The 20,646-nt window shown below is 44.4% G+C and overlaps 1 protein-coding gene across 1 annotated transcript; it reads left to right on the forward strand.

Moving 5' to 3' along the window:
• The first annotated feature begins 7,698 nt into the window (after positions 1-7,698).
• On the forward strand, positions 7,699-18,708 carry LOC311111632 (cadherin-5-like). The gene is made up of 12 exons (XM_084154406.1): positions 7,699-7,823; positions 10,627-10,848; positions 10,945-11,224; positions 11,320-11,436; positions 11,535-11,702; positions 11,885-12,063; positions 12,485-12,735; positions 12,832-12,965; positions 13,120-13,229; positions 13,332-13,434; positions 14,561-14,806; positions 15,600-18,708. The coding sequence occupies exons 2-12, from the start codon at positions 10,627-10,629 to the stop codon at positions 16,088-16,090; spliced, it is 2,301 nt and encodes a 766-aa protein (XP_084010532.1). The 5' UTR covers positions 7,699-7,823; the 3' UTR covers positions 16,091-18,708.
• Positions 18,709-20,646: the final 1,938 nt, after the last annotated feature.

Below are 20,646 nucleotides of genomic sequence, written 5' to 3' on the forward strand. Positions count from 1 at the left end.
ATCTGATTTAAATGAGCTATGTTGGGAGTAAAATATCAATTGAAATATGACAATTATAATATCTGTTGGTTTTATTGGTCCTGTACATGACAAATTACAGCATTTTTGCCAAATGAAGAGCTTTCTCTTGTGGTTAACCATAATGCAGTGTCTGTACGGTTTGTTATTGAGAGAAGGTATGAAGGGCAAAGTGCAACACCATGATGAAACTCTATGGCAATTTTAACTCAAGTCTAAAAACCTGAAGGGAATATATTCTGGGAATTAATGGTTTCAACATGTGAGTCTAAGGAAAGCAACATGAAAGCATTGCCTAAGTCTATTTTCTCAAACAACTAAGTGGCTTTCTCTTTCATTTTTCCAAGCATCGCTTCAGGTTTCTTCAACTCCACACATCTCGCTATCATAAAACATTTCTTATTCGTTTGGATTGTTGTTGGTGTTAACAGTGGAGTGCCAGCTTGTCTTTAGTTTCAGAGAAACTGTACCAAAATATAGTGAATTTGTTAATTATATCCTGGTCAAAGCAGTTAAATCAAATGTTTTATTACAGTACTACATCGTTAAAGTGGTTAACCTTTGAACTGTCAAGGTAACATGACCTAGATTACCTTTTTATTTTACACATTTAGACATTTGATGTAATCACTTTCAGTGTTTAAAAACATGGCACTGTACATTGTATTCCTTACAATTCCCTATTTCCACTCGACTGTATCTTGTACTTTGCTTTATTTAGAGTGAGCATCCAGCCACCACAGTCTAGCTGAGTTGAATTAACACTGGGTGTGTTAGAAGCATTAACATTTTCCAACTTGAATACTTAACCATAATGCAGTGAAGAGGAATGCTTCCACCATGTTGCATAATTTACCATGATCCCCCCCCCCCCCCCCCCCCCCCCCCAAACAACAGATCTAGAGTGCATTGTAGGCACCATCTGAAAGCACTGGAAAGTGAGAGGGGCACAACCCTCTGCATCAGGTTGGTGTCATTGAAATAACCCCTCGCTGGCTGGATTGTCCGAGAAGCTTGAAAAGTGATGAAAGTGGGGGGCAATCACACAGAGTCAGGTAAAATCAGGGGGAGAGAAAAGAAACCACCCTTTACAAAAATCAGTGCAAAATCATTCAGAGGTGTTTCGGTGCATTGCTTAAAATGTCGAAGTATGTATAGCGTTAGAGATGGGAGGGGGAGATGTGTTGATTTGGGAATTTGGGATGGAGGGGTTATAAAGTCAGTTCCCTCCCAATCCTAGCCCCAGGCTGAATGCCACATTCACATTGAGATCAGTCAGATGAGTTCTTGTAAACTGTACGTCACCATTCTCTAAGGGGCTTTACAGCGTATTGCTTGCCCAACGCAAATGAACCATGACAAGAACCCTGCTATTTTTAAAGAGCACACTTCACAAGGAATTGACTCCCCTTCACTGGCTGTGATGAACATCAAGGATCACATACCAAGGACTGGACAGGGTTAAACACTGTCTCAATGGTCAAGACAGTCAGTGCGACACAACCACTAGCTGACCACTTGAAACAGAAATGACTGCCAAAACGGAAAATGAGAAGAGCTTCCAGTAATATCATTAGGTCAAAGCACTGCTACATTCCACTGAGTGTCCTCTGAGTCCTACAGAGTGACTTTTATTACATTTCCCAGACACCGCTTTTAAGGACGGTCATGAAAAGTAGCTGAGTCTTTGCATAGGCTACATGGAAAATCAAGCTTCCTTTCCAAGAATCACCCCTGGTCTGCATAATGAAGTATCTCAGTCACACAGCACACCTCTCACCCTGTCACATGCAGGGCCAGTTCAGATCAATGTAAAGTAACACATACATATTTATAATCTTTATGATTAAATATCTACTGCTCTGAGAAGGATGTATTTCTGTAATTATATCTATGGTCTGCATGGCATTTAGAGTGTCACACCCTGATCTGTTCCACCTGTCGTTGTGATTGTCTCCACCCCCTCCAGGTGTCACCCATCTTCCCCATTATCCCCAGTGTATTTATACCTGTGTTCTCTGTTTGTCTGTTGCCAGTTGTTTTATTTCGTCAAGCCTACCAGCGGTTTTCCCCTTGCTCCTGTCTTTCTCAAGTTCCTGTTTTCTAGTTTTCCCGGTTTTGACCATTCTGCCTTCCCTGACCCTGAGACTGCCTGCCGTTCCGTACCTTGTCACACCACTCTGCATTATTGACCTCTGCCTGCCCTGACCCTGAGACTGCCTGCCGTTCTGTACCTTTTGGACTCTGATCTGGATTACTGACCTCTGCCTGCCCTTGACCTGTCGTTTGCCTGCCCCCTGTTTTTGAAAGAAAAGTTTTTTACTTCAACACTGTCTGCATCTGGGTCTTCTCCTGAAACGTGATAGTACGAACTGGCCATGACTGACCCAGCAGACTCGGACCAGCTCTGCAATGCCATCTCCTCCCAAGGAGCCACCATTGGAAGGCACGAGGAGTTGCTTCGTGGTCTCATGAAAGGGTTCCAGACCTTGGCCGAATGCCATGACCGAGCGTTTAACACCTTGCTGGAGCAATTCCGCAGGTTGTCTGTTAGGCAGCCTACCACGACGGTAACCTCCCAGCCCCTCAGTAACCCAGCTGTTAGCAGCACGGCCTCCCCGGCCACCTCGGTTTCCCGAGAACCCCGCTTACCTCCCCCGGAACACTTCGCTGGAGAGTCTAAAACATGTCGGGCATTTCTCGCTCAGTGTTTGCTCATCATCGAGCTGCAGCCCTCCTTCTTCCCCTTGAATCGCTCTGAGATAACGTACCTCTTCACGCTGATGTCCGGGAGGGCTCCCGCCTGGGCTACGGCAGTGTAGGAACAACAGTCGGCCGTATGCTTCAGTCTGGAGTTCATGCAGGAGGTAAAGAAGGTTTTCGATGCTCCATTGTCCTTGAGAGAGGCTGCCCGGAAGTTACTCCAGCTTCAGCAAGAATCCCGCAGTGTGGCAGACTATGCAGTGGATTTCCGCACGTTGGCAGCTGAGTGTGCCTGGAACCTGGAAGCGCAGTTCGACACGTTCCTGCACAGAGTATCGGAGGAAGTAAAGGACGAGCTTGCAGCCCGGGAAGTACCGACGGATCTCAACTCGCTCATCGCCTTGACCATTCGGATCGATGGCCGACTACGGAAACGAAGGAAGGAGAGGAAGTCCGGTTCCACCTCGCCTCCGAGCCCTCCCGGAAGTCCCAGAGAGTCTCCGAAGTCTGCCGATTCACCTCTTCCCGAGCCAATGCAACTAGGCAGACGGCAATACAGGATTCACATGAAGAGTTGCCTGTATTGCGGGACTACTGGTCATTTTGTGTCCACCTGTCCACTAAAATACCAGGCTCACCTGTAGGAGCGAGTACTCTGGTGGGCCATATGGATAACTTTTCTTCTCCCCTTACTCACACCCCCTTTCATGCCATCTTGCTGTGGGGGAACCAGTCTAAATCTCTCCGGGTACTCTGGGACCGACTCTGAGGCCATCGACTATTGGGTTTCTCTTGACTCCAGCGACACAACCCCTTTATTGACTGGTCTACTGGTGCCATCATGGGCTGGAGCCCGTTCTGCCACGCTCATTGCCTGAAGTCAGTGCAGCCTGCCCCGGGACGTCTTCCTGGGGGCTCGGAAGTTGCCTCGGACCTCTCCGCCATTCCCAAGGAGTACCAGGACCTCCGGGAGGTGTTCAGTAAGGCCCGGGCCACTTCGCTTCTACCGCACTGACCCTACGACTGCGAAATCGACCTTCTCCCAGGCACCACTCCGCCATGGGGACGACTGTACTCGCTGTCGGGTCCGGAGACCAAGGCTATGGAGACCTACATTGAGGACTCCCTAGCTGCCGGGTTCATCCGTACTTCTGCCTTTTCGCCGGCGCAGGGTTCTTCTTTGTGGAGAAGAAGGACAAAACCCTGCCCCCGTGCATCGACTACCGGGGCCTCAACGACATCACTGTGAAGAACCGCTACCCGCTACCACTCATCTCCTCGGCCTTCGAGCCGCTCCAGGGGGCCAACGTGTTCTCCAAGCTGGACCTACGGAACGCCTACCATCTGGTGCGGATACGGGAGGGGGACGAGTGGAAGACTGCCTTCAACACGGCCAGAGCGGTCACTACGAGTATCTGGTCATGCCATTTGGCCTTACCAATGCTCCGGCTGTGTTCCAGGCCCTGGTTAATGATGTTCTCCGTGACATGTTGAACCGGTTCGTCTTCGTCTACCTCGACGACATCCTCGTCTTCTCCCGCTCTGCCCAAGAACACGTGCTCCACGTCCGACAGGTCCTCCAACGCCTCCTGGAGAACCAGCTTTTTGTGAAAGCGGGAAGGTGAGAGCGGTGGTGGATTGGCCACAGCCTACGTCCAGAGTGCAGCTGCAACGTTTCCTGGGCTTCGCCAACTTGTATTGCCGCTTTATCCAGGGTTACAGTACCCTGGCTTCCCCCCTGTCTGCACTTACCTCTCCCAAGGTTCCGTTCACATGGTCCCCAGCTGCTGACCGGGTGTTCCGGGACCTCAAACACCGTTTCACCATTGTTCCCATCTTGGTTCATCCTGACCCGTCCCGCCAGTTCGTGGTGGAGGCTGATGCTTCGAATGTCGGAGTGGGGGTGGTCCTGTCCCAGCATTCGGCCCTGGACCTCAAGTTACATCCCTGCGCCTTCTTCTCCCATTGCCTCAACACCACGGAGAGGAATTATGATGTGGGGGGCCCCAGACAACCGGATGTTTGTTCCTAGCGCTGTCCACTCCTCGGTCCTGGAGTGGGCCCACTCCTCCAGGCTTGCATGCCACCTGGGCTCCCGTCGGACCCTGGCCTCTGTGCGACAACACTTTTGGTGGCCTACCATGGTTCCTGACGTCTCCGCGTTCGTCGCCGCCTGCACCATCTGTGCGCAGAACAAGACTCCCCGGCAAGCTCCGGCTGGTCTCCTACAACCTCTGCCTGTTCCTCACCGTCCCTGGTCTCACATATCCGTGGACTTTGTCACGGGTCTTCCCCTGTCTGATGGCAACACCACCATCCTGACAGTTGTGGGCCGGTTTTCCAAAGCGGCCCAGCTCATGGTGCAGCACGTCTTCCAGATCCATGGACTCCCAGTGGACATGGTCTCCGACCGGGGTCCTCAGTTCTCGTCTCCGTTCTTGAAGGCGTTCTGCACATTCATTGGGTCGTCGGCCAGCCTGTGCTCCGGTTTCCACCCTCAGTCCAACGGCCAGTCGGAGCGAGCCAACCAAGACCTGGAGACGACTCTGCGCTGCCTGGTCTCCGCCAACCCCACCACCTGGAGCCAGCAGCTAGTGTGGGTCGAATACACCTGCAACACCCTTCCCTGCACTGCCACGGGTCTTTCGCCCTTTGAGAATTTCCTGGGATATCAGCCCCCGCTCTTCCCGGCATACCCTCGGCCCAGATGTTTGTCCACCGCTGTCGTCATACCTGGAGGAGAGCCTGGTTGGCTCTTCTCAAGACCATCTCCAGGTATCGACGACAAGCGGACCGCCACCGGACCCCGGCTCTCTGGTAATGTCTCGGGCAAAAGGTATGGCTGTCCACCCAAGATCTGCCCCTCCGGGTGGAGTCCCGCAAACTTTCCCCACAGTTTATCGGCCCTTTCCCCATCTCCAAGATCATTATCCCCTCTGCTGTTCATCTTCTGTTGCCCCGTACCCCCCGTATACATCCCACTTTTCATGTGTCTAGGATCAGCCCTTTGTCTCCTGTTTTCAGGCCCACCCCTTTCCCCCGTCTCATCGATGGCCAACCGGCGTACATGGTGAGGCGTCTCCTGAAGGTTCAACCTCAGGGCAGGGGTTTCCAGTACCTGGTTGACTGGGAGGGTTATGGCCCGGAGGAGAGTTGCTGGGTTCCGCTAGGGACATCCTGGATCCAGGACTCATCGCTGAGTTTCAACGCTGGCACCCCGGTCAACCAGGTGTGAGCCCAGGTAGGACGCCAGGTGGCGCCCCTGCGTTTTTCCCCTTGCTCCTGTCTTTCTCAAGCCTGTTTTCTAGTTTTCCCGGTTTTGACCATTCTGCCCTGACCCTGAGCCTGCCTGCCGTTCTGTACCTTGTCACACCACCCTGGATTATTGACCTCTGCCTGCCCTGACCCTGAGACTGCCTGCCGTTCTGTACCTTTTGGACTCTGATCTGGATTACTGACCTCTGCCTGCCCTTGACCTGTCGTTTGCCTGCCCCCTGTTTTTGTAATAAACTTGTGTTACTTCAACACTGTCTGCATCTGGGTCTTCTCCTGAAACGTGATATAGGGGGATTTAATTTATTCATTTTTAACTCTTTATTCTAGAGGCTGTGCCTTAAGCACAGTTCCTCTCATGGGAACCCTGTAGATTCCCATGACTATATCTAATATCTAAACAGCTAAATAGCTATGTGCATAATATCACATCTCTCTCTCTTTATACAGTACATATCTACAGAAGAAGCAGATCCCCTCCCTCCTACCAACAACAGCTAGAACCATGACCCCTGCAGTGACAAAGGATGGTGTAATTTTCTTGTAATACAGAATGCTTTAATTATAATAAAGGCTGCTTCCTTTTGAGAGTCCATTACCAGAAGAAAATACCTACAAGTAGCCATCAAAGAATGAATTGAAATGTAAAGTGAGGTCAAAGCAGGTGAATAACGAGAGAAGAATAGAAGAGTAAGAGACATAGAGAGAGACAGGAGGGTGATTTGCTGCTCCCACTCCAGGGACGGCTACTTCATTCTAGAGCTACTTGTCTGTCTGCTGTCTGATCCATGAAGACGTTGAGAAGAGTAATGGTTGCCAAGCCGGAAAATAAACAAATAAATAAACAAACGTCAAATGGGCAGTCTCTCTCTCTCGCTCTCTCTCTCTCTCTCTCTCTCTCTCTCTCTCTCTCTCTCTCTCTCTCTGCCCCAAGGTATCATCGTAGGTCTTCTGTCAAATAGGCTTGCCCTCTCTTTAAGACTAATCTCACTAAACTGACTGCCTCCCTTCAGATCTACAGGGTGTGTTGCTGAGGGGCTTTGATAAAAAAACTACCATACAGCTCCAGTCCAATTCCCCAAATTACAGATGATGCTCAAGGGATAAGCGAGAGGGCACTGGAGAAAGCCCACTCATCTCACTTACCAGCTTAGACAAGATCTCTGAGACAGATACGCCGCCGTAGCCCTGAAAAATGTAATACCACTATATGGGAAATCTCATGGGATTAACGTCTATAACCTGTTTATCATAATCTTTGTCCCATAGGTATGAATAATGAATCGCTTTGCTTTCTCTCCTTCTTTTTGTGTTTTCATCATGGAGGCGAGAGCAGGAATGTAATGCTTCTCACATCGCTCTGCCCCTCCACGCGCCACAGTCTGCCTGCCTCTTAACATGTGGCTGGTGCTCTCACCGCCTCCTCCAGTCACTTCAGCAGCGACGTGCAGCGCTGTGATCCACGCATCGCATGCCTCCCTCTCCCCCCTCAGCCCAGGCTCTTCAGGCTGCAATTAGGAGCTGCTGTTTGTTCTATCTGATTCTCTGTGGGACTCTCCACGTCAGGGGCCACAGAGTGGACTCCAACAAGAGGAGAGGAGAGGGACTGTAACAGGAAACGTGACAAGGGGAACTGGGCTGATCTTTGTGGCCATTGGGCTGGCCTGGAAGTCCTGAGTGCTCCCCTCTGAGAAGAGAATCAGACAGGTCCACAACCAACAGCTAACACTACTACTGCTCTTTCACCCAGGATCTACCTGAGACTCATACCTGCCTCATACGCATTGGACGATCTAAAAAGGAGGAGTTCTGAAAACAATTCATCTCTAGTAAGTCATTCCAGTCATTTATACTGTATGAATTGTTTTGTTTCTATTGTAAGTTTGGTTACACATAACTCATAACATTTTATCATTTGTGTGGATACGTATGAAATGTATGATTGAAATACCACATCGATACAGTATGTTGTATCTTGTTGCGTCTCAAACTGATATAATCTATTACCACAATGGGCAACAGCGACTGATTTGATAACATTAGCCCTGAGTGTAAGGCTGAACCCTCGAGACAATTTGATACCAGATTGACTATGTTTATATGTGCTACGCTAATACTCTGTAGCCAGGAGGGAGAAATAAATCAAAACAAATCCTGAAACCATCTGTGCATCTTGAGTTACACTATAGTGTACAACATATTGAGTCTTGTATTCTATGACCTAAGTGTAAGGTAACTCAACCTATCCTTTTCCTTTCAAAAGTAGAACAATTTATTCATTTACCTATACCAGATTTATGACAGTGTTAATAACATTGAATTGTTTCGATACTGTACATAGATAGATATGCAATTTAAATATATACTGACGTCAGCTGCTCTAGAACTAATTGTTGAGGCTTGAAATGATGAGAATGAAGTCAAACATACAGATGAACGCTAGGATAGCAGTTAAACCAGTCAAATAACATCTAATGACACTGAACTAATCCTTTTAGCAAATATAATGTCAAATAACTTTGGTAAAAGACCTCAGAGAAGAGGTGTGATAGATAGCCACTGTCTGTTAGACTCAGAGAACAAGTGCTGCCAGAGAGAGCCAGTGAGTCCAGTGTGATGGTGTGTGGGTGAAGCAGGGCTGAGGAGATGGCTCATCAGTGACAGACGGCGTTTCCTAGAGGAGTGAGTAGGCAGACAGATTGTTGGAAGCTGCTCTGTGATTAAAGCTGTTTTAATCTACAGCGGGCAAACACACACACCCACACACACATATTGTACGTCACTTAATTCTACTGTATCATCACAATATTGAGGCTTGCTTGATAGTTGATCTTGAATAGTCAGATTTCAACATAATGTGTATGCTGAGTGCTTGCCTTGATATTACCAAATATTGCCTATTTTCTGACTAATGTTACAGTACAGTATACGATTAGAGATCGCAGGTGCATCAGGTCAGGTTGTGTGAATATATCCATAAACTGATGAATTGATATGGATCTTCCATATAGCTTTGTGTGCTACTTGGGATTGGAACACAGCACCAATTGTCTCAGGCATACCAGGCTGTGAACTGTGTGAGTCATGTGGAATAATGTACAGCATATTTCAAAATACAGTACCGTATTCCTCTTTTTTTTCTACAAGATAAGCTGCCTTATTGAGAACTTCTGAAAAATGTCTACATGGTCATAAAATCGGACATTTGCATAGACCGCATTTAAAATGGCACAGACAGAGAAATATACTTTCAGTTATCATTGAATGGCATTCAAATGAAAGGTCAATGGACTCGCTTTGAGGAGAACAAGAAACTGACATTATGGATATAGGTTGCCCATCATTCGAGAGTTTAAATGGGTTTGATCCATTTGAACTAGGTATAGCTGAGGTCCTGAATGAAATACTTTACAATTGTCCGATAGCATCCTACCTAAACCAACTCATTTAACACATTGTTTAAAAATCCCATTGTTGTCTCCTTAACTCTCGCTACTGCTCAAGAAAATTGTCAGAGAAAGAGAGCCAGAGAGACAGAGAGAGAGGGAGAGAAAGAGAGAGGGGGGGAGAAGACGGGGGCAGAAATTGAATTGCAGGAAGGGTGTAAGGCCATAGTAGCATTAGCGTAATGATGACCCTTCATTAGAAATGTGAATGTTATTTCCCAAGGGCATTGTGTTTACACTTCCTCTCCTTGATAAAAGCCCAGACTTCACATCATGACCTCACTGGGAGGACTTACTGTATGTACCCAGTAACAGAACAAGGAGACATTCAAAAAATGCAATTTTTGACATAGTGGGCCATCCATGACTACAAAGACAGCTACAAATAGTGATGATTGAGGATGTCTATCTCTAAAGTAACTGGAGTTTAAAAAAGGCCTCTCTCCTTTATGGGACAAACTTCAGGGCGTGGCAAGAAGGACATCGGATGACGCACTGTTAACCCATATGATTAGGAGTAACAAGGTTTGACTCCTTACGTTATAGCACAGAGTAAATGTTTTCTAACAAACCATTTTAACTGTTCAGATAAATAGCTGAACACAATATTTAATAAGTTATGGAACAACAAAACATGATGAGATACTCACTTTGTGCCAAGTTCTTTACCTCAAAGGCCCAGATAAACCTATTGTCAGTGTGGAGAAGATAAGATACTTTATTATCTGTGCTGTATGGGGTTGTAATGAAAGTCATTTGATTGTAGTAGTTTTGGGACTTTAGAATATGATATTAAGCCATTTGGGAACATTTACGAACCATAATCCACCTCATCTTAATATCCACTGCTGAGGGCTGGCAACAATAAGAGTGGAATAACCCAGATAAAGCATATTATCTGGGATGGACTGATTTAATGTTTAGCTATCCTCTTGACCACAAAGAAAGTGTCCATTTAAAGAAAGTGTCCATTCAACTTTTCTAGCGGAAAACTCCCAAAAGTGCCAACAATGCCCACCGGGCATGCCAGGCAAGCTTAATTAAATGCACCCAAAGTAATAGTTAACAATTGAAAGAAGACAAATAAGTTTTGAGCCAGGTGTGTTGCCTGAGGCGTGAGTGGTCTCAATGGCCCGGATTTAATGATCTGCTTTCCCTTCCTCTGCTTCTCCCTTCCTTCCTTCAGATGATGAGACAGTCTGCATGGAGGCAGATGACTGGGCCAGAGCTGTGGATGGGTCTCTTTGCCTTGGCCCTGTCCCTCAGTCTAACCATGGCTGAACATATGGACCAGAGGCCAGCACTCCAAACCAGCCCAGTTCTCCACAGGCACAAGAGAGAGTGGTTGTGGAACAACCTTTACGTGGAGGAGGAAAGGCCAACCTACACCCAATACTATCTTGGAAAGGTATGTCGTTGTTTTACCATGTAGGTGTACTCTTGGAGGCTCAGGTAGAATGCCAGAAAGTTGAATTAACATTGTCTTCTGTTTTTCTATTTGTAGTTAAAGTCAACTAAGTCTGGTTACAGGACACGCTATGTCATTGAAGGAGAAGGTGCCAACACAATCTTCAAAGTGGATGAAAAAGGAGACATCTATGTCACTGAACGATTGGATCGAGAGGTGAAAAGCACATACCATCTAAAGGCCCAGCTGTTTGATACCAGCAACAACTTGGTGGAGAGAGTGGAAGAGTTTGTGATCCTGGTTACTGACATCAATGACAACGATCCAGTGTTTACTAAATCATTCAACGCTTCTATCAAAGAGAGATCCAAAAGAGGTACAGGAGGTCAAATCCTAAACACAAGGATGGTTATGCTGGATATTAAAAACTGCTTTTGCTAAATCCCTTCTCTTTATGTCTTCCCTGTGTAGGAACTAAAGTGATAGAAGTCACTGCCACTGATGCAGATGATCCAACGACTGCAAATGGAGAACTTGCTTACAAATTATTAGAGGGGGGAGATGTCTTCAATATAGACAGCACAACAGGTAGGAGATGTTCATTCATTTTAACTCATATGGCATAAAGTCCATTGTATCTTAATCTCTTTTCAATATTCTTTCCTAATAACCCTTATTCATTTCAGGGATTATCACCACCAAGTATGAGAACCTGGACCGTGAGACCCAGAGTAGCTATGTGGTTGTGGTTCAAGCCCAGGATCTGAGAGGACTTAAACAAGGGGGTACCGCCACCACCTCTGTCACCATCGCAGTCAGCGACATCAATGATAACATAGCCACGTTTACCAAAAGTAAGGGCAATATAGAACATCCCTGACAGCTACATATAGCATATTGACAATTATTGGTCTTATAGGAGATAAACCTAAATATGAATGATTGTTACGGAATGCTTAGCTGCAAATGAGGGATTATTCCATAATGTCCCTCAGAAGCTTCTCTTACTAAGATGTAGAGTGTATTTTGCCCCTAGGTTCCTATGTATTTAGTGTGAAAGAGGACATGAAGCGGGGACAGAGAATAGACACCATGGTCCTGGAGGACAGAGATGAGGTCCAGAATAAAGACCCCATCTTCACCCTAGCACCTTCATCTGACATCTTTGAAATGGAGCGCAGTCAGACCAAAGATGGCAACCTCATGCTGAAACAGGTATTTCACTCATCCTAAACTGTTTAAAAAAAAATATCACAGAAAATGATCCACATTTGTCTCAATAGTGCAACCAGGTTTAATGCTTTCCTAATGTGTCCTAAACTCTACTGTACATGTGAGCATTACAGAGTGATGCATAACACTGAACTATACAGTAGCAGAGACTAAAGAAATAAGACCATGCACTCTTTGAAGGACATATGAAAATGATTGTCCTTGAAAGACTCCTTGAAGGGCATTATTAAGTAAATTAAGAAAATTAAACTACTTAAAGTATTCTGCGAAAAAAGTATCAGTACAGCCTGTACATTATAGATAATGTTGTAGGAAATATGTATGAGAGTGACACATTTGCTAAAGATTATACGTATAGTACATGTACTGAGTCTTTTCCTTAACCTTCCTTACTTCTTTTCAGGGACTTGATTATGAAACTAAGAGCAGCTACACGTTCTTTGTGGATGTGAGGGAGAACCACTTGCAGTCCCCTGCAGATAATAAGGACAATCCAGTGATCAAGGCCCAGGTGACCATCCAGGTACTAGATGTTGATGAGCAGCCAGAATTCAGCAAGAGCATCTATAACTTCAACGTGATAGAGGAAATGATGGTCAATAATATTGGAGTCGTTTCAGCCAGAGATCCTGATAAAGCCAACAAGGCCATACGGTAGGCCTACACTTTCACTAATTGGCACATGCTAGAATAAACAGCACTTATTTTCTGAGAGGCCATTTCCACAATGTCTCAATGTGTCCTCTACAGGTATTCCATTGAGGACAAGGACAGTCCCATTGGTATCAACCCCATAACTGGACAACTTTTCACAGTGAGGAAGCTGGATCGGGAGTATGTAGCCAATCACATGTTCCAGGTTAAAGCTAAGGAGGAACCAAATGGTATGACATTAGCCATCATCTTTAATCTTATTAACTGCAAATTCACATTTATTGCATGAAATGTAATTAATGTCCAAAACATGTTTTACCTTAATAACTGGTATGCTTTAGGTGTTTCCCAATAATAAAATCATGTTTCCTGTCTCCTCTTCAGGACTGGAATCTTTTGTGAACGTCAACATACTGGTCATCGATATCAATGACAACAAACCAGAGCTGTCCATTGAAGAGATATTCGTTTGTGAAAATGATATGGCTGGCACGGTAGGATTTTTTCCAGAGTTAGATGTCATCTAAGCCATCAATCTTTAAACTCTTGCTGAAAATTGCATTATGTCTTTCTTAAAATGTATTCCCCTCACACAGGTGATTGGGACCATAAGTGCCACAGACAAAGATGATCATTTGCCCGCATTCAGCTTCACATTGGTGAAGCCGAACGCCAACTTTTCAGTCATCGCTAACAACGGTGAGAGAACTGATCATTTCTATGCATGAACATATGACAAGTGGCACCTTTATTATGTCAACTAGAGCTGTGCAGGCAGACACATTCTACTGATGCTAAGCTGTTGGTTGGTGTGAGGGGTGGTGAGGTGGGTATAACAGGGATAATGTGATTGGCTGGTTCACATATGGGCTCAGGATAGCACTGTGCTCCCCAGTGGCAGAGGAATCAGCCTGGGCAGCGCTCCGTTCTAAAGCTATCTGACGTCTGAACGTTCTCCACCTAGTCGGGTGGAAACGAGAACAGCAACAAACCGCAGAGAGCCCCTGAAATATTCATGATGTACAAGCTCTTTAAAACCAGCAGCCCTTCAATACATATTTTGAGAGCAACAGCGACGACCTCAGAGGCACTCTGGCTGGGGAACATTTTCAGTGCAGCGCTGGGGTGGCCTGGTCCAGTCTGTGCTGCCTCGTTGGCTGCACTGCATAATGAACTGATGTGACATTTCCCCATGTACTGATCAGCCAGGAACACGGAACACTGGGAGTAGGCTGCACATTAGCCCAGTGCAACTAGAGAGAAGGTCATAGCAACGGAAGAACAGAAGAACAGTGAGAAGTTGTTCTTACATTAGTGATGATGTGCATGTTAAGGCCATATCTCTAGCTTTGATGTACAGTATGCACTACAGGACATCCTTCATAGCTTCTATTTCTGAATGGTTATATACTGTAATTCTACTTCAATTAGGCCAGCCAAATTGAACATACAAAATGAGTATGCCCAGTTTCTATCAACATATACTGGCACCTAAAGCTCATGGAGATAATCATATGTGGAAAAGCATAATTTCTATATCAAGGTTCGGAGCACATTCAATCATCCTGCTTTGTGGATTCTTACCTACTGCGATTTTAGGTGATTGTTAGTGCGGAAAAGTTTCACTTACACAGGAACCCTCAGATTCAACAGTCTGCTTATTAGGTAGATGCAAAAGTCTACACCTAAGTAAATTGTAGCTAAGAACATTCCACCATTGGAACCAATGCACTATGAAGACCCATATAATGTATAAAAATGTCCTCCAAATCTAACCATGGCAAACCTCTGATAACTAACATTGTTTTATGTCCACCTCTCCTAGACAACACATCTAACATAGTGCTGAAACATGGAGGCTTCAGCCTGGAGGACTCCAGGGACTATGTAATAGACATTGAGATCAGCGATGGAGGCAGGCCTCCCATGAGCAGCATCACCTCTCTGCCTATCAAAGTGTGCAGGTGTGACAACAAGAGGATCCACACCCAGTGCAAAGCAGCCCAACTCAAAATGGGTGTCAGTGTCCACGCCCTGATTGCTATACTGTTGTGCATCCTGACTATTCTGGGTGAGTCAATCTCTCCTCTACTGTATACAGCCCTCTCCATTTTAACTGGCATTCTACAACACCACTGTTCCTGATTAAGACATATTGTAAAATAGAGCAATCGTCTAAGAAATAAAAAACTGAGATCATTAAACAAGGTACTTCAGCTCAAGGTGTTCTTGGGTAAAATCATGAAGTATTTACGACACAGGGAGAAGGATAGGTAAATGTGAACAATTCAGATGATGTGCGACTCATTTTAATTTTTTTGGACAAAGTTGAATAGTTTTACCTCAGTATCTGATTGGATAAATAACATACAAGAATCCAGGACAAGCTAAGTAAATAGTGGAAGGAACGGGAAGCATTGAGATGAATATTCTTTTTGATACATTCTCTGCTCTGCTGTCTTGGGAGAAAGCCATTTGTCATATTAGATGAGCCATGTGCCAGAGATGTTTTGTCAAAAGCTCATATCTGAAGCAGAGAGCAATCGCACTGCTGCAGTAGGCTTCCACTAAAGCAGATATGTGGGAAAAACATGAGAAGAATGGGAAGGCTAATGAGAAGATGATCAGTTATTCGGTCTTGTTATCAAAGACACATAATGAAGTGGTGATTAACTATTAAACAGTCATTATCGTATGAATCCCAAAGAAATATACTGGAGACCCATTCAACAAAGTATTTTCTCACACCCGATTTCATTTGCCTCATGAAATATATATTTTTCCCGCTCCTATCTCCTTCAGTACTTATTAAAACCCCAAAGTGTCTGTCATGGATATTAAACATGTTTTCGTTCTCGTTCCAGTCATAGTGATCCTGATTGCTATGAGGAAGCGTCACCAGAAGGACGCCCTGGTCACTCGGGGAAAGAGTGAGATCCACGAGCAGCTGGTGACGTATGACGAGGAGGGTGGTGGGGAGATGGACACCAACGGCTACGACGTGTCCATCCTGACCTCAGCTCGGAACGACGGCAGCATGAGCATGAGGCAGGGCCCCAGCCTTTACGCCATGGTGAAGAAACCACCAACAGCGTGCAAGGGAGACATGGCCATGATGATCGAGGTGAAGAAAGACGACGCTGACCATGACAGGGATGGGATCCCCTACGATACCCTGCACATCTACGGCTACGAGGGGCCAGAGTCCCTGGCTGGTAGCCTCAGTTCCCTGGATAGTTCCTCCACTGGCTCTAACCTTGACTATGACTTCTTAAACGACTGGGGCCCTCGCTTCAGAACCCTGGCTGAGCTCTATGGGGTGGATGGGTCTGAGGGAAGTGACTCCCCGTATTGAGCACATTGAGCCTAAAGACCAGCAGGCAGGACGTCTCTCAGCTCTCTCAGCTCTTCCTTTGACTAAAAGCACAACGGGATTAACTTCTTCCACTAATCCGTCCAATCATAGCACACTATGATAGGGTCCACTCAAGCGTGTGCCAATTTGAAGTAATTCTCTCTTGCTTCCTCTTTTTCTACCTCCTGTTCCTCCTCTTCTTACGTCTCCTTTTTCCTCTCTTTCCCTTTTTATTATTATTATTTTAAAGAAATCGTGTTTTATTTCCTTTTCTTTCATTTCATTAATTTCTGTCACATGTAAATATGACGATAAAGGGAAACAGATTTGCTGTAAAGAAAACTGTTAACATTCCACAACTGTGCTTCATTTATTTGTTTTACATTTATTTTAGGTTTCAGAGGAGATTGAGAAAATGAGTTTGATTTTTTATCTGATTACTCACACAGAAATCTGTATAACTTCATTTTGATTGATTGTGTTTTTTATGGTTGACTAAACCAACTGTAGCTATGTAGTGAGAGGTGGGCCATTCAGTGAGTCACAGTGGCAGCCTGAGTTGTCTTTCAGACAGAATTACCCTTCTCCTCAGGAGATACTATTGCACAGGGAGCCCGGCAGGAAACAATGATAACAGAAGCTCTGAAAGAATTAAAGTCTATTCCCAGTTTATTTGACAGGACTCATCAACACATCAATTGTTGTGGATACAGCCCAGGTCTCTGAGGTCCACTGTAACAAAAGTATTACATCCAACTCAGGAAATGTGAAGTATCTCAATAGTCATTTGGATGAAAACAAAGTTATCTGAATAACTTTAACCTTTCATCTTTGAGCTAATGCTTCAACGTACTGCTTCAACCTACTGCTTCCATATCTGCTTCAACATACTGCTTCAACATACTGCTTCCATATTCTGCTTCAACATACTGCTTCAACATACTTCTTCAACATACTGCTTCAATATACTGCTTCAATATTCTTCTTCAACATACTGCTTCAACATACTGCTTCAATATACTGCTTCAATATTCTTCTTCAACATACTGCTTCAACATACTGCTTCAACATACTGCTTCCATATTCTGCTTCAACATACTGCTTCAACATACTGCTTCAACATACTGCTTCAATATACTGCTTCAATATTCTTCTTCAACATACTGCCTCAACATACTGCTTCCACATACTGCTTCAATATTCTGCTTCAACAAACTGCTTCAACATACTGCTTCAATATACTGCTTCAATATTCTTCTTCAACATACTGCCTCAACATACTGCTTCCACATACTGCTTCAATATTCTGCTTCAACAAACTGCTTCAACATACTTCTTCAACATACAGCATGTGCTTCTGCTCCATTTGCTGAAACAGCTTAATATAATGAGGGCAATCTACACAAGTTCAAGTTTATCATTATCGCTATTGTCCTTCTTGACTGAATACAGCAAAAAGAGAGCAAAGGTTTACTCCTGTTTTCATTTTATTCCATATTATTTAGAATGTGGACTGTTTGTTGTATACTGAAGCTTTGAATACTTGGGACCACCTCTCATAAACTATGGATACAATATGTGGAAGCCATCTTACCACTTTCCTGTCTGGATCATATACATGGAGGGCTGGACCTCCATCCTTTTTCAAACACCGGAGTCCACCCCTACACATCACCCAAACAAAACACTGGAATCAGCTTCCTGCACATATGTGTGTGAGGAAGTCCTCTTCCTGTCCTGTTATCTTTTAAAGTAAAGCAACACATTGCGGCCCGCTTCCTGTTTTCCTGCCTGGGAAAAACCTTTTGGAGAGGGCAAAATAGATAGAGAACAATGCAAGAGCCATGATGACTTTAACAACAGGCAACATTTCATTTCATTGTCGACCATCTACCAAAGATCAGTATGGTGAAACCTCAGCTTACAATAGTTTCCACTGGTAAACTGTTCTGTAATGTTATGTCTCCAGTACTCCATTTCTATATAACATACCTGATCTACTTCGGTCCATGCTATTAATAATCATTGTCTGCTCACAATTCTATTCTATTTCACAAGCTCTTACTGTTAGTGGTGCTCTGTATAATCATCTGTAAACCTTACGGACTATTTTTCAATGGCACTAAGTAACTTGGCAATACGGGATCCATGTTATCGAGATTGTGAGTACTGGAAATATAGTTGTCTACAATGTATATAGAAAATGTGCCTGAATATTGATATTGGCCTCACTTCCTTTTGCGTTATTTCAAAATGATTTTACTTGACACTGGTCTTTGTCAGCTGAAAGTGTAAAATATGTAGTCTTTTTTTACACTTGTAGTTTAATTGATGTGTAATTGTGCATTGATTGATACTGTATGTAGGTGTGAGTCTACCTGTGTAAATACACTCCAGTGGGTGTCAGTATTGGGCACCAAAATGAGAAGAGAAAACATTCAAATGCATTTCTTTTGTATGCAGCTAGATTATTCTGTAGGGGAGCAATATGTGCCTTGGTTTATGATCATTCTCACGATGGTGAACACAATCTTTTCTAAGGTTTGTATTGTGTAAAACGTTTTATTATGTACCAATTTAATATGTGTAAAATAAACGTAGCACTCAAATGAGAAGTACAAAAAGTGGGCTTTATTGTTTCAAAAAATGCAAGAAGGAATAAAGTAATATCATGCTAAATGGAATTGAACTGACTAGATTAGCATAATATAGCTTTGAAACTTGGTACAAACAATGGTCCGTTCTAAGTTTTGGTTTCTGTGTTTTGCTGTAAGATAAAGAACAGTCTCATAATGCCTTTATAGCCATCTAAATTGGCCTCTTGTGATTGTAAAGTCATTATTGTATGAGAGGGTTATCTTCAGGTGAGGCTCAATCTTCAGATCCAACAGCAGCTACAGTCCCTGAGGTCTAGAAAGTATGTGGGAGGACTGGGTGTGTGTGTGTGAGATTGCAAAGATAACAGAGAGACTAGGGAAAATGCCTCAGTGATGTCATGCCTCAAACTACCGGGACTAAAAGAAAACAGCCAGTAGGGAACTTCCTGAAGCCTCACATGTCCTCACATTTTTTTAAAGGACCAGGAAAGTGTTGGGCCTCTCACGACCTCTGATATATGGTGAGTGCCGCTGTGCATTTGAGCCTTATGAGTCATTGTTACAATACTGAGAAAGCTATGTGCTGAAAATACTTTGATTCGTTAGGGTATAGGAGAACAGTTGGGATTTGTATCATGGACCGGAAGACGATAATGAAGGTCTTCCCTGGAGTCTTCAAGAAATATTGCATCACATTTTCCAACGGTCAGCAGCCAAGTGGCCCTTTACTATTCTCATTTGCACTGTGAACTGGGGCAGGAGGATTGTGAACCTTGACCAAAGATCTCTTCTTTACAGCACAGGAAGTCCAAAGGGGCAAATTAGAGAGAAAATGTGTCATTTGGAATGTTTTAAGTGGCCACAATTTGGCTAAAAAACGATTACAATTCAGTTATAACTCAGCTATGGGTCAGTTACAATCTGTGATATGTTTCAACAGAGTGCTGAACTGAATAACTGGCAGACAGGTGTAGTTTGCCCAAGTGAACACTGGGAGACAGTAAAATGTTACGAACGCAGTGCAGGAGGTAACATTTTAGATCAACACAAATGCTTTCACAGAGAATAGATTCACTCTCTCGCTCTATTGTCAGAGGAGGAACAATGCTGCTTTTTAGCCTGACCACATGTTGATTTGCTATCATTTTATTGTTTGTCATCCAACATTCAAACAAACTAATAACTATGTCATGGTTAGATCATAGAACAATGATGAGCCACTTCCTTCAAACAGTCAATAATAACAAAAGCCAGGTGAATGGGATAAACACTCTCAGGGGATATCCCATGTCATGTCCAGTCCATACTGCTACGGAATGCAACAATACAGAGTTAGTTAGGGTACGTCTCCTATTCCTGGCCACCCTGCCCATTCATACCCACGGACTATCTGACCGCTCCACCTGTTTCCTACGTCTCAGACAACCTTTCTGTGTTTGCTGCCTGGCAGACACAAAGATAAATACAACAGCTGGGAATGAATGGCCTCTTACTGGGGGAAGCAGCCAGGGCACCAATACACACACACGCAGGCGCGCACACACACACACACACAATGACACTGAGATAAAAACACAATTCAATGCTAAATGTAATTGTCTATCCCTATATTCATGGTTTTAATAGTTATAATTTTTTGTGCTACGGAGGAATGAGGATAAAGGAACCCAGGTCCTCTTCTCTGTCAGGGTGGTGATGTGTACGCGGCGAGTGAAGTCAGACGCAGAACACAGAGAATCAGGTTGACTACTTTACTGAACGTTACGCACAAAACAAACGTCTCCAACACTGGAGGGAAAAACACCATATGCGTAATCTGGAGAAGTAGCTAGGCCGAACATCAACTAGACATACAACAATAACACACAAAACCCAAACGTGAAACAAGGGAAATTATAGGCTAAACAATCAAAACTAATAGGCAACAGGTGTACTAATCTAGACAAAACAAGACAAACA

This window comes from Coregonus lavaretus, assembly GCF_964263955.1.
Source record: "Coregonus lavaretus genome assembly, chromosome: 37".
Taxonomy (NCBI): Eukaryota; Metazoa; Chordata; class Actinopteri; order Salmoniformes; family Salmonidae; genus Coregonus; species Coregonus lavaretus.

Coding starts and splice junctions, on each gene's coding strand:
- LOC311111632 (XM_084154406.1), top strand. CDS start 10,627: ATGATGAGACAGTCTGCATGGAGGCAGATGACTGGGCCAGAGCTGTGG. Junction 10,849..10,944: donor CCCAATACTATCTTGGAAAG/GTATGTCGTTGT, acceptor TTCTATTTGTAG/TTAAAGTCAACTAAGTCTGG. Junction 11,703..11,884: donor CATAGCCACGTTTACCAAAA/GTAAGGGCAATA, acceptor TTTTGCCCCTAG/GTTCCTATGTATTTAGTGTG.